Here is a 12,914-nt window from a genome sequence, read left to right on the forward strand (position 1 = left end):
CCAAACTCAAGAGAGGGCAGAAGATTGAGGAGGGAGAACCCTGCACTCTCCCATGACCCCTTCCTACATGCTCAGAATGTCCTGTTCCTAGGAAAAATTTGGGGAGGGCCTACTCCATGGCAGGCCCCATGCTCATTTCTGGGGACACAGAGAGAAATAAGCCAGGGTCCCGGTCTCTCTCTCTCTCTCTCTCTCAGGGTTTTGTAAGGAGTAAAGCCTCAGGCAAGATTTGAGAGGGTCATTTGTCATATTTCCCCAAGGTCCTGGGACAGGGGCTCTCTGTTGAAAGGAAAGAAGGAAGGGAGAACGCTGGTGGGAAGAAAGGAGGCAATTGTGCGGCTCTTTGGTGGGAGAAATGGATCTGAGTGGGCTTTGCGTGGTTGGTGATAGAGCAGCACTCCCAGAAGCATGGAAAGAGGGGAGCTTAGTCACAGAGCAGGTGCGTTAGTGTGGGCTCGCAGGCAGAGAAGAGGTCCCGCTGTTGTGTGGGAAGATGGGAAGAGGTAGCTCAGGCTGGGAAGTGGGTCGTGGAAGAAAGGTGGCCAGTGGGCAGGGCAGCTGGCTGTGCAGGAACTATTTGTTCTCTTTTTCCACTTGGAAACCTGTCGGTGCTCTCCAAGTTGCTTATGTTTCTGCACGGGCTGCTGTGGAGGACCCAGCAGTCCTTGAGAAAGGCCCACAGCTGTTTGGATATAAAAGAGTGACCCAGAGCGGGAGGCCCCACACGCTGGCCGTGTGCTCGCACTCTGGGCGTCTTCTCAGGCACGGCCTGGCACCGTTCCTGGGCTGTGGCCTTGCCTGGCTGGCTCCCTTCTGGCGCCTCCCTGCCCAGGCCCGGGGCCTAGCTCTGTGGGGGCCCCCTCGCCTCCCCCAGAAACACAATCCCTCCCTTTGCCCCCTCCCAGCCTCCCAGGGGCATATCTCATGCCTCCTGCACAGTCGCTGTCAGCCCAGCCCCGGCTACGATTTCACACACACCACCCTTCCCTCTTCATTCCCGGTTTCCCAGGACACCTCCCTCGGCCCCACCTGATGCCTGCCTCTGGTGACCTTGAGTCCTTCCTGAATAGTAGGGTGGGTGCCAGGGCCTGGCAGGCACAAACGTTGCCCAATCCCTGAGAATGCCAGCTTTGAAACTTGATCGTTCGCACGCTGAAGAAGAAAGAGCTGTTTCTGTTCTTCACTGACGTCCTCCCGGCCACCCACGTCAGGACTGACACACATTTGCTGTCTTGTCCACTTCAGCCCTCTTTGCACCCTGAGAGCCGACCCTCCGCCTGGGCAGCCAGCCCTTGGCTGGCACGTACTGAGGGAGTGTGGTGTGGCCTCCCCGTGTTCCTCCCAGAGCTAAACGGCTCTGAATAATGACGCCACTCAGATGGAAAAAATTTCGGACCCCCGGGGCCACAAAGGGGCAGGGGTACACAGCAGCCGAATATGGGAGGTTTTCTGGAAAGGTGACCGGCAGGAAGGCAGACGGGCGCCTGAGGCCTGGCACCCACCCCTGCTGAGGGGGCAGGAGACAGACCAAGTCCTCCTAGAAGACAGCTTTGGTGGGATTTCCGGCAGAGGGACGAGTGGAAAAAGTCTGGCTGTTTGGGGAAGGACGGGGGAGCCCAATCTATGAGGGATGTTGTTAGCTCGCTCATCTTCCTCCCCCGAGTCAGGGACTGGCCATAGGGCCCACCCCTCCCGTCGGCACTGGTGGTGTGGCCTCTGCCCTCACATGACCACCCAGAACGCCCAGCCAGGGCCTCCCAAAGACCAGTAGTGGGGTAGAGGATTCAGGCCTGGGAGGGGGAAGGGGGCTGCGATGTGGCAGGCATGGGCTGGCGGGCAGGAACAGGTTTCAGCTGGCTGCCTGCACCTTCCCTGGAGCTGCATCATCCCACTTGATGTCTGTCACAGGCCATTAAGCTCTCAGCAGGTGCTGTGCTTGACTGAGGCTGGGGGCGGGGTTGGGGACAAGAGGGAGCCCTGAGAACACACCAGCCTGTTCCCTCCTGGGCCTTGGCTCACTAGAGATAAATGCGCCTCTTGGGAATCTTCATTCCCCCTCGACAAAGCTATGCCCTTACAAGCCCCTGGAGATTTCCTGTGTGTACACACACATACACACACACACACACACACACACACACACACACACACACCCATAGCATCCAGGTCCTAAATTCTGACACTTCTTCCCTGCTGGCCCCCAGATGCCCCCTGCTGCCCCAGGCCTGCCAGTGAGAGGCCCTTTGGATGCCCCTAGTCTGCACACAAAGCCCTCTTTGCATCCCAGGACAGAGTTCTCTTGACAGCCAGCCACATGACCCAGCCCTGCGTTTCCTGGTGAGGCATCCCTTCCAGCCCCTGTCCCTCCCTCTTTCCACCTCTCTGGGCTGCAGGGAACTGAGCTCTTCCAGCTTCCTTTATGGCTTTGAAAGCAGAAGGGAGAAAGCACGAGACTTATTCATGCCAAGGACCCCAAGAGCCCTGAAATAGGGATCTCCCCACGTAGAAAGAGATGTGTTCATGCCCATCAGATCAGGAGCTCCTCTGCTTAAAACTCTGTACCCACTCCCCTTAGCTCACAAGCACATCCACTCGGCAGACAGAGCCTGCCAGGGCCAGACCCTTGGAGTCTTCTCAGCCTATGTCCCGTCATTCCCCAGCCCCTGGACACCCAGATGTGCTGGACTGTCAGCTCTTCTCCCCAGTCAACCCTTGGTGTCTCAAGCCTGATGCCCCTCTGCACATGCTGTTCCTTCTGTTTTGAATGCCTTTTCCACCTTGTCCACCTGGAGAGTTAACTCACCCTTCACCCTTCAGGTTGCCTCTGCTAGGAAGGCTTCCTTAATAGCACCTACTATTCTCTGCAGACTTTGATGCCCCTTCTTTCGATCCCTTGTTCAAAGCATTTCCCACATCACAGTTTAGTGGTTAACAGGCCCATCTTCCTCATTAAACTACGAGCTAAGGGGTAAGGGACTGTGTTTAATCTATAGCTTCTATCCTAATGCTGACACATAGTAAGTGCTTAAGAAATACTTGTTAACTGCATGCATGATTTAATAATGGGGCAGAAGAGATCAAAGTAAGCAGAGAGGAACATCAGGTCTCTGAGGAGAGAAAGCAATTCCAGTGGTCGATATCAAGGAAGGCTTCCTGGAGGAAGTGAACTGTGGAAACATTCCAGGCAAAAGGAACAGATTGGTTAAGGCAATGGCGTAACCATAGCAAAGGTCTTCCATCAGGATCAAGAACGTGTGTACCCAAAGTTCCCTGAGTGTCTACTCTCTCCCAGGTCTCACTCTGAGCCCTTACACATGGCACGGTCCCATTTTATCTTTCCAACCACCACGGGAGGGTGGTGCTCTAACGATTCCCATTTCACACGAGGAGAGTGAAGCTCAGTTACTGGCCCAAAGCAGATAGGTTGGATTTGATGAAAAAAGTAGAGGGGTACCTGGGTGGCTCAGTTGGTTGAGCATCCAACTTCGGCTCAGGTCATGATCTTGCAGTTCACGAGTTCAAGCCCCGCATCGGGCTCTGTGCTGATGGCTCTGTGCTGATGGCTCAGAGCCTGGAACCTGCTTCGGATTCTGTGTCTCTCTCTCTCCCTCTGCCCCTCTCCCACTTGTGCTCTGTCTCTCTCAAAAACATAAAAACATTAAAAAAAAAAAGAAGAAGAAGAAGAAACAGAGCCCCCAGGAGTGGCAGAGGATGTGGGGTTTGACCTTTTATGACGCGGAAGCTACTTAAAATATCGATGCTTCTGAGTCCAAGATCATCAAAGCAGGCAGTGCGGAAGGGAAGATGGGTGTAAAATGGGGGGAGCAAAAATGGACTGAATCCGCAAAGAAGGGCTGGGGCTCAGCAGGATGAACAGGCAGCCACCTCCAAGCCACCAACCTCCATGACACAGGTGACCTGCAGAAGCAGCAGGCCCCCTTTGTCCTGGAGCCAACCACACACCTGTCCCAGGAGCTAGACAAGCTGGTGGTCTGTGGCGAGCCCACTGAACTGGTGGAGGGGGTGTGTGCTGAGCCTCGGGGGGATGCCTGCAGGCGAGAAGCAAGTCAGGCAGAAAGGCTGGCCGCACAGTGAGGGGCTGAAGTGGGGGGACCGAGGAGGCAGGGCCCCGGAAGATTATTTTGGGCGTGGGCGTCTTGGCTCTCCTTCCTGGGCTGATGCAGCTCTGAGCTGATGAGCTCATGTTCAGAGTTGAGCTACTAGGTGGCCTCCTGCAGGTGCCCCTGTGCCCTCTCCTGGCCTGTGTGAGGGGCACATCCTGATGTTTGGGTCTAGACTCTGCTCTAGAAGCCCAAGGCACTGGCAGCTGAGGGCTGAGATAAGCTTCTGGGCTCAGGGTGTAACATTTGTCCATTCCATATGGCTTCTGAGGCCCCACTATGTTCTGGACACCCAGCTGGGCTGGGGACCAGACAGGAAGTGCGTGTCCCCAGGCCCTGCCTGCAGGGAGCCAGTGTATAGTCTGGTGGGAGGCAGGGGAGGAAGCTGGGCACCGGGCAGTTGAGGGGAGAGGAGCATCAAGGAGAGAAGCCTCCCCAGACCTGGGAGGACATCCAGGAAAAGTGGCATTTAAGGATGAATCTGATCAAGTCCCCAGCTCTAACAACCATGGACAGGAAATTCAGGAAATCAGCCCTGCAATTGGCAAAGTCCTGACCATGGGACCTGTTGGGCCAGCAACTCAGTGTCCTCTTACCTGTATTGTGCGGGAACACGAAAAGAACGGAACAAACCTGTGGGTGGAGAGTTAATAATTGTAACATGTGGACGTTATTTGGATCCTGATTTTTCTTTTTATTTTTTTATTTATTTTTAAAAAAAAAATTTTTTTTTCAACGTTTATTTATTTTTGGGACAGAGAGAGACAGAGCATGAACGGGGGAGGGGCAGAGAGAGAGGGAGACACAGAATCGGTAACAGGCTCCAGGCTCTGAGCCATCAGCCCAGAGCCCGACGCGGGGCTCGAACTCACGGACCGCGAGATCGTGACCTGGCTGAAGTCGGACGCTTAACCGACTGCGCCACCCAGGCGCCCCTCTTTTTATTTTTTTAAATAATCTCTACCCCCAACACGGGGCTCAAACTCATGCCCCCTGAGATCAAGAGTCACATGCTCTACCGACTGAGCCAGCCAGGTGCCCCTGGATTCTAATTTAAAATTTTTTTTTTTTAACGTTTACTTATTTTTGAGACAGAGAGAGACAGAGCATGAACGAGGGAGGGTCAGAGAGAAAGGGAGGCACAGAATCTGAAACAGGCTCCAGTCAGCACAGAGCCCGACGCGGGGCTGGAACTCACAGACCGTGAGATCGTGACCTGAGCCGAAGTCGGACGCTTAACCGACTGAGCCACCCAGGCGCCCCCTGGATTCTAATTTTTAAAAAATGCTGATGGATCAGTCTACGCAGGCTGCCATAACAAGATACCCCAGCCAGAGAGGCTTAAAAACAATACAAATTTATTTCTCACAGTTCTGGAGGTTGGAAATCCCAGATCAAGGCACTGGCAGGCTTCCTTTTCCGGTGAGGTCTCTTTTCCTGGTTTGCAGGTGGCCCCTTATCTCCACGTGGCCTCCCCTCAGAGGGAATGTGGGGTGGGGGGAGAGGTGGGTATGAAGAGATTGTTCGTATTCTTCTTCTAAGGCCACCCATCCTTTTTTTTTTTTTTTTAAACAGTCAAGTTTTTTTTTTAATGTTTATTTTTTTTATCTTTTTTTTTTTTAATGTTTATTTATTTTTGAGAGCGAGAGAGAGAGAGCGCACACGATCAGGGAAGGGGCAGAGAGAGAGAGAGACACAGAATCCCAAGCAGGCTCCAGGCTCTGAGCTGTCAGCACAGAGCCCGACGTGGGGCTCGAACTCACAGACCACGAGATCATGACCTGAGCTAAAGTCGGACACCCAACCAACTGAGCCACCCAGGCGCCCCTTTTAATGTTTATTTTTGACAGAGAGACAGAGCATGAATGGGGGAGGGACAGAGAGAGAGGGAGACACAGAATCTGAAGCAGGCTCCAGGCTCCAAGCTGTCAGCACAGAGTCCGATGCGGGGCTCGAACTCCCGGACCGTGAGATCAAGACCTGAGCTGAAGTCGGACGTTTAACCAACTGAGCCACCCAGGCGCCCCTTATTTTTTTTAATTTTTTAATTTTTTTTTTTTTTTTAGAGAGAGAAAGTGAGCTGGGGAGAGGGGCAGAGGAGAGAGAGAGAGAGAGAGAGAGAGAGAGAATCCCAAGCAGGCTCCATTCTCAGCATGGAACCCGACTCTGGACTCAATCCCACAATCCTGGGATCATGACCTGAGCTGAAATCAAGAGCTGCAGGCTCAACTGACTGAGCCATCCCGGCGTCCCAGGCGACCAATCCTTATAAGGACCTTACTTTTCTGACCTCATTTAAGCTTAATTACTTCCTAAAAGCCCTATATCCCCTATACAGACGCATGCTGGGCTAAGGCTTAATAGACGAAATTTAGTGGGGGACACAATTCAGTCTGTAGCAGATGACATTTGTGAAGAATTGGCACTTTGAATGTTGACTAGGTATTTGGTTATATTGGAGAATTATTAGTAAATATCTCTCGGGGTATGATAATGGTAATATTATTTTATATATATATATACATGTACATGTATATAACATATATATGTATGTATGCATATGTAGAATAATATTACCGTATGTGAGTATATAATTTATATATAAAAATGTTTTATATATATTTATATATATAAAATATATACACACTCACACACACACATACACACATATACGTATATAAAATCTCCTTATCTTTTAGATGCACACCAAAATATTTATGGGTACAATCATCTGACCTCTGGGATTTGTTTCAAAATGATAAGGGGTAGTGAATGTGGCCATAGATGAAGCAGTATTAGCCATGAGTTGATGCTTGTTGGGTGTGGGTTATGGGTTTTGGGAATGCATTATATTTGTCTACTTTTGTATGTGTTCTAAATTCTCCATAATAAAAAGGAAACACAAAAAGCGAAGAGAGTTATCGAAGTTAGGGAGGAGCCAAAGAAATTGCTAGAAGAAATTGCTCTGAGCTAGTGAAGCAGTTGGGTGTGTGAGGCCCCAGGGGTTTACAGGTGCTGGAGCGTGAAGGTGTGCCAGTCACTTCAGATATCAAGATGACTGAGGCTCTGTCCCCACACTCCAGGACAAAGACAAGTCTTGACGGAGAGCCCTGGTTCGGGACCAGCGAGACTAGAACCCGGTGGGAGAGGCTTGGAGGGCCAGTAAGCCTTGAAGAAGGGGAATGCAGGCAACGGGCATTTGTTGTGGAAGGGCTGGGAGCCCAGATGGTAGACGAGGCATCAGGCAGAAACGACCCAGCATGCTGAGACAGGGAAGTCTGAGGAGGACACGGCAAGAACGTGATCATCCGGGTTCTCAACCAAATCTTTGCTGGAATTGTAGGCCACTCATCTTTGCTTTGGAAATCTGACTACTTTTGCGTTCTTACTGGGTGACTTTGGGCAAGTTACTTAATCTCTCTGATCCTCAGGGTTTGTTTTTTGTTTTTGTTTTTGTTTTTGTTTTCTGTAAAATAGGGATAGTAATAGGACCTACCTCATAAGGCTATTGTGGGATTAAATGAGAAAATAGTTGTAAAGCACTAAAAAGAGTGCCTGAGTTAGCTGTTATTATCTGAGTTTCAGGGAGGAAGCCTCGCTCCCCTGGGGCAAGGAGGTGGAGACAGCAGTCATTAAAAGACTGAGACCCAGTAGAGAGGTGAGAACAGCACTGTACCCTTCCCTGCTAGCCCTTAACAGGTTTGTGATCTATTTTTAATTAAAAAAAAAAAAAAAAAAAAAAGCTGTTTCCTCACAGCAGTGAGCAGGTCAGATGCAGAAAAGAAGCTGCTGAGAAAGCCCCAAGTAAAATCCATTGGGCCTTATGAGAAAGTGTGGTTGGCCAAGCTCAGCCAAGGGCTGGCTCCAGAAACTACCTCTGGACCCCACTGCCCCCTGGGGGTGGCCTCTGGAATGGGGTCTACAGGAGTGAAAGGTCAGACCCTGGGTGGGTGGGCGGGGCCTGAGTGGGCTCCTCCCTCTAGAGGAAGCAAGGGCCTTTCCCCTTTGGGGCTGTGGCTCTGGGACCACTTCCTCCTTCTTACTCTGAAGCTGGGAGCAGGCCTCCTGAGCCCTCTGGAGCACATTCCAGGATGCCTTAGCCCATCTGTGACCCCGGGTGGGGGTGGCTGAGGGTGCCATTGGAGGCCACCTTCTCTGCTTCAGGGGTAGTTGAGGACCACCCTGGAGGTCTGCAGAATGGAGCAAGAGAGTAAGGAGAAGCTGGCATCTGTGTCCAGTCTGGTGACTGTGTTTGAGAACAGCAGGTATGGGGTGGAGGGGGGTGGGAAGGGTCGCCAGGGCGGACTGGTGGCCTCCCTTTAGCTCCTCTGCCCACCCTGGGCCCCCCTCTGCCCACTGCCAGGCCCTGGAGCACATGTTCTGCCAGTCTTCAGGCTGAGGATCAGGGCCAGGACTGCCCTGGGGCCTCACAACAAGCAGTTCTCTCTCTGGGCCCTTCCTGGACACCTCCTCCTGTCTGGGCAGTGCCTGGGTTCGTCACTGGCAGTGTCATTGGGCACCAGGAACTGGGCAGCAGTGAGAGTGTGTGTGTGTATATTTTTTAATGTTTATTTACTTATTTTGAGACAGAGAGAGAGAGAGAGAGAGCACATGAGCATGCAAATGGGGTAGGGGCAGAAATAGAGAGACAGAGAGAATCCCAAGCAGGCTCTGTGCTGTGAGCACCAAGACCGACCCGGGGCTTGATCTCACGAACTGTGAGATCATGATCTGAGCCGAAACCAAGAGTCGAATGCTTATCCAACTGAGCCACCCAGGCGCCCCAAGAGTGCGTATATTGATACGTTGGGGAGAGTCCAGATGTGTGTAGTTATGAGTGAGCGTGGGCGGACCAAACAGTGTTTGGGCTGCAGGACTCCACCCATTGGAAAGAATAGCTAATACTTATCAAGGACTTACTCCTTATAAGTAGGACAACCATATAATTTATCATTCAACTCAGGGTACAATTAAAACTGAAAGTGGATGCCATTCAATTTTTTTGGCAGAAGGGAGAGGGCAATAGGAAAAGCTGAGCCTGTATCAGGCAAACCAGGATGTATCATCAGCCTACCTTTGGGGCATTTTTCTATGTGATTTTTGTTACTTATTTCGTTTAATTATCTAACAGCCTCCTGAGAGTAGTTCTGTTTCTATTCCCATCTTATAGATGAGACAATGGGTGCACAGAGAGGCAAGGGGGCTTAAAAAGCTTTAAGTTCATGGGTAGGGGCTTCCATTTGAAGGAAAAAAAAAAAAAACTGGGCCAGATGTGTGGAGGTCATTGGAGGCCCTGGCAGCGGTGGTGGTGATGGTGTGCGTGTCTGTGAGTGTGTCTGTGTGTGACATTAGTCTACTCTGCCAGCATTCCTTAAGCCCGGGACTGTGCGAGGGACTGTTGTAGGTCCCTCTGGAAATAGACTCTAAGATAGAAATTTGCTTCTGGGGATAGTTTGGGGAATAACACCTGTTGGGGCGAGGGATACAGCATTGGGAGAAGTTGAACTGTGTGCACTTGAAATAGAGGCCTCAGGCTGTCCCAAGTTGCTCTGAAGTTGAGATGTCCCTCAAGTCGTTCTAACTGAGGCAAAGGGATGGGTCTTTATACCTCCACATGGGCTAGTCATTGGATGTGGACTTGACCTGAGATGAGGCAGTTGTCTTCCAGGGAGGGCAATTCCCAGTCGGCCACCATACCACCAACAACTGGGGAGAAGAGCTCCTCAGTCCTGAAGGGGGCATGGTTGGTACAACACAGCATCACACAGGAACTATAGCAGACACAGGAGCCGAAAGACTGATCCCTGCTGGGATGATTTTCGTCTTTGGATGCCAAGCTCATGAAATTACTATGATGCCAAGTCATAGACAATAGATATCCTGAGTGAAGCCTAGATTCTGAGTGCTGAGGGCACTCAGAGCAGACGAAGACTTCTGTGGCCTTCAAGGTGGATGTGGCATAGATGTGGACCTAGAAGGGCAATTCAGCTTCCTGAGCCAGGGACCTTACCCTGACTCTCCCAGAGTCCTTTGCCAAGCACGTTCTGTTCAGCACCAAGGACAGCTCCAGGCACCGCCTTCCTGGACCCCCACCCCCACCCCCTGCTCCCTTCTGTGTGAGGAGAGAGCACCACCTCACTCAACATGCCGGGCATGCTCAGTGGAAACCCTCAGCAGGTGTGTTGTGCCCAGGCCACACCAGGCAAGAGGAGGCAGCCCTCAGACCAGAATGGGGTCAGAGGAGGCCTTGTCTGCAGGGTGAGAGTCACCTCTTATCATGTGAGAGGCCCTGTGCCAGCAGCCTTGGCTTTGGCTTTCTTCCGAGGTCTTCCAGCCCCTTAGCTGATCTGAAACTGAGGGGGGAAGAGGAAACAGAAGCTGGCCTGGCGCACTTGGAGGGAAATGCAAAAGCTGAAACCAAATGTAGAACAGAAAGCCTGAGGGAGGCCCAGCTGTTTCCGCTGGTTGAGGAACCAGGCACTGAGGTGCCAGAGAAGGGTGGAGGAGCCCATGAGGAGCCACTGAGGACCGGGTTCCAATCCTCTCTGCCACCAGCTAGCTGAGTGACTTGGGGCAGACATGTTGACCCACTGGACCTGTTTCTTCTCGACCCAGATGGGGAGGGGCAGTTTAGGGATCAGATGCCTGATCTGAACTCCACCTTTGCCACCCCCTCGCTGCAAGTTACTTATGCTGCAAGTTACTCTCTGTACCTCAGTTTCCTTAGCTGCAAAGCTGGGGTAATGAAAACCTGTCTCAGAGTTTTGGAGATTTTGTACCTGTCTGGTCCTCCATTGCCCAGACTAGCTGTCTCATCGCAAGCCTTTCCATACTAAAGGGAATGAGCACAACCCAAACCGTGGGCTATAACTCAGTGAAGGTTACTAAATACTTTAGCTGGCCTGTAGACCCTGCACTCAAAGATACCCTTCAAAGGCCCATCCCGGGAGGAACAGGGAATTGCTGCCAGACTGGCTTCCCCCCACCTTCCACCCACCCACTAGAGGTGTGGAAGGCACGGCTCCCATTGCAAAGTCCCAGCTTTAGCAGTCCTGCCCTCCCTTTAGAGTGTTCCATGGCTCCCTCCTTCTCTCCTAAGATTTTAGGGCCTTTCCTGCTGCAGAGACTTAACATTAAAACAGACAGGAGGTGCACAAGTGAGGGTGACCTGTGGCCACCTAAAAAACACTATATGCAGAAAGAGGGGTTCCTCCTGGCATTTTAAACAGGGAAGTATGTAGTTTCCCAGAAAACAAAACAAGTCTACGCTGACTCATTTTGAAAACTGGAGTTCCCTCCAAGAAGATGTTGGAAAGGAAGTGGATGTTTTACTTAGCAAACTCCTCCTGAGTGCCAGGCACTCAGGGGCCTCTTCACACCTGTGATGTGCATTGATCACTCCTAAATCCCTGACCAGGGAAGTGCTAGTCTTCTTCCTACTTTGCAGACAGGAAACTCTCAGATCTGTTCTGTTCATTTCAGGACTCCAGGAGCAGCAATCAAAGTCTCCAAACTGGAGTCTGAATGTCACCTCCCCGGGTACAGCCTTACCCCGTCTGCAGAACCATGGAAGGAGTCCCACGTTGGGGAGAGCCTGGGGTCTGAGCCCAGGACAGTCAGCAGGAGGTACCTGAACTCCCTGAAGAACAAGCTGTCCAGTGGAGCCTGGAGGAAATCTTGCCAGCCCGAGATCCACCCTGGGCCAGGGACGCAGGTGCCTGAGGGCTAGAGCGGATGTGGGGAGCTGGGGGACCCCTCCACGGACCTCCCTGCAAATTCTCTCCCAGCCCAAACCAGCACTTCTCCAAGGAGGGGTCTTATGTCACCAGAAATCAGTTGAAAGCTAGATTCTACTCCCTTAACAGCCTTTGATTACATGCCTACAGTTCACCCCATTGTTCCATTGTTTCACATTCCCTTCACTGTAGGAGTTTTTTAGGCAAGGGCATTGAAACTCAGATGGCTTAGGGGCGCCTGGGTGGCTCAGTCAGATGAGCATCCAATTCTTGACTTTGGCTCAGGTCATGTCCCAGCGTCGTGGGATCGAGCCCTGCATCGGGCTCCAAGCTGAGCATAGTAGAACCTGCTTAAGATTCTCTCTCTCTCTACCCCTCCTCCCAACTCTGTCTCTAAAAGAAAAAAACAAATAACCCCATAAAACTCAGACAGCTTAAAAACTTGTCCAAGGCCACACAGCTTCTGTGAACCTGGCATCCTTCCCTGGAGTGGCCTCAGTTTACCCACCACAAGAGGCAATAATCCCAAACTAGAGATAGAGATTAGTGCTGATCCTACCCTTAGACTGATCCTGGACAGGTCACCTCCCTTTTCTGCATTTCAGCTTCCTTGTCTGTGGAGTTCAAGGGCTAGGCTGCGTGGTACTGTGTCCCCCGGGAGCCAGACTGCCAGTGATCACACCCAGCTCTTCTGCTTCCTGTGTGACCTTGGGCAAAGCACTGTAGCTTCTTTGTGCCTGTTTCCTCCTTTATAAAATGGGAATGGCGATCACAGTAGTATGTTGCGGTTACCAGTTGCTGCGTAACAAGCACCCCAAAATGTGGTGGCCGAATACGATTTATTATTTCTCACAGTTTTGTGGATTGACCAGAACGTATGGATGGTTTTTCTATTGGTCTCACTTGGGGTTTGTCTTAGTCAGGTTGGGCCGACAAAATACCACAGACTGGGTGACTTAACAGAAATATATTTCCTTGCGATTCTGGAGACCGGAAGTCCCAAACCAAGGTGCTGGCAGGGTTGGTTTCTGGCAAAGCCTCTCGCCTTGGCTTATAG

General features: G+C 51.6%; 1 protein-coding gene across 4 annotated transcripts in view; it reads left to right on the forward strand.

Annotated features, from left to right (window-relative positions):
- Positions 1-8,140: 8,140 nt before the first annotated feature.
- The window catches only part of FGD2 (FYVE, RhoGEF and PH domain containing 2), a 30,734-nt gene continuing 25,960 nt past the window's right edge, over positions 8,141-12,914 (forward strand). For 2 of the 4 annotated variants that reach the window (XM_045498029.1, XM_045498028.1), the window contains exons 1-2: positions 8,141-8,386; positions 11,604-11,835. In XM_045498029.1, coding sequence (XP_045353985.1) covers positions 8,319-8,386; positions 11,604-11,835 — 300 coding nt within the window. In that variant the 5' untranslated portion in view covers positions 8,141-8,318. The remainder of the gene's footprint in view (positions 8,387-11,603; positions 11,836-12,914) is intronic. The other 2 variants (XM_045498027.1, XM_045498030.1) reach the window with 1 other exon arrangement.

The sequence above is a fragment of the Leopardus geoffroyi genome, chromosome B2 (genome assembly GCF_018350155.1).
Source record: "Leopardus geoffroyi isolate Oge1 chromosome B2, O.geoffroyi_Oge1_pat1.0, whole genome shotgun sequence".
Taxonomy (NCBI): Eukaryota; Metazoa; Chordata; class Mammalia; order Carnivora; family Felidae; genus Leopardus; species Leopardus geoffroyi.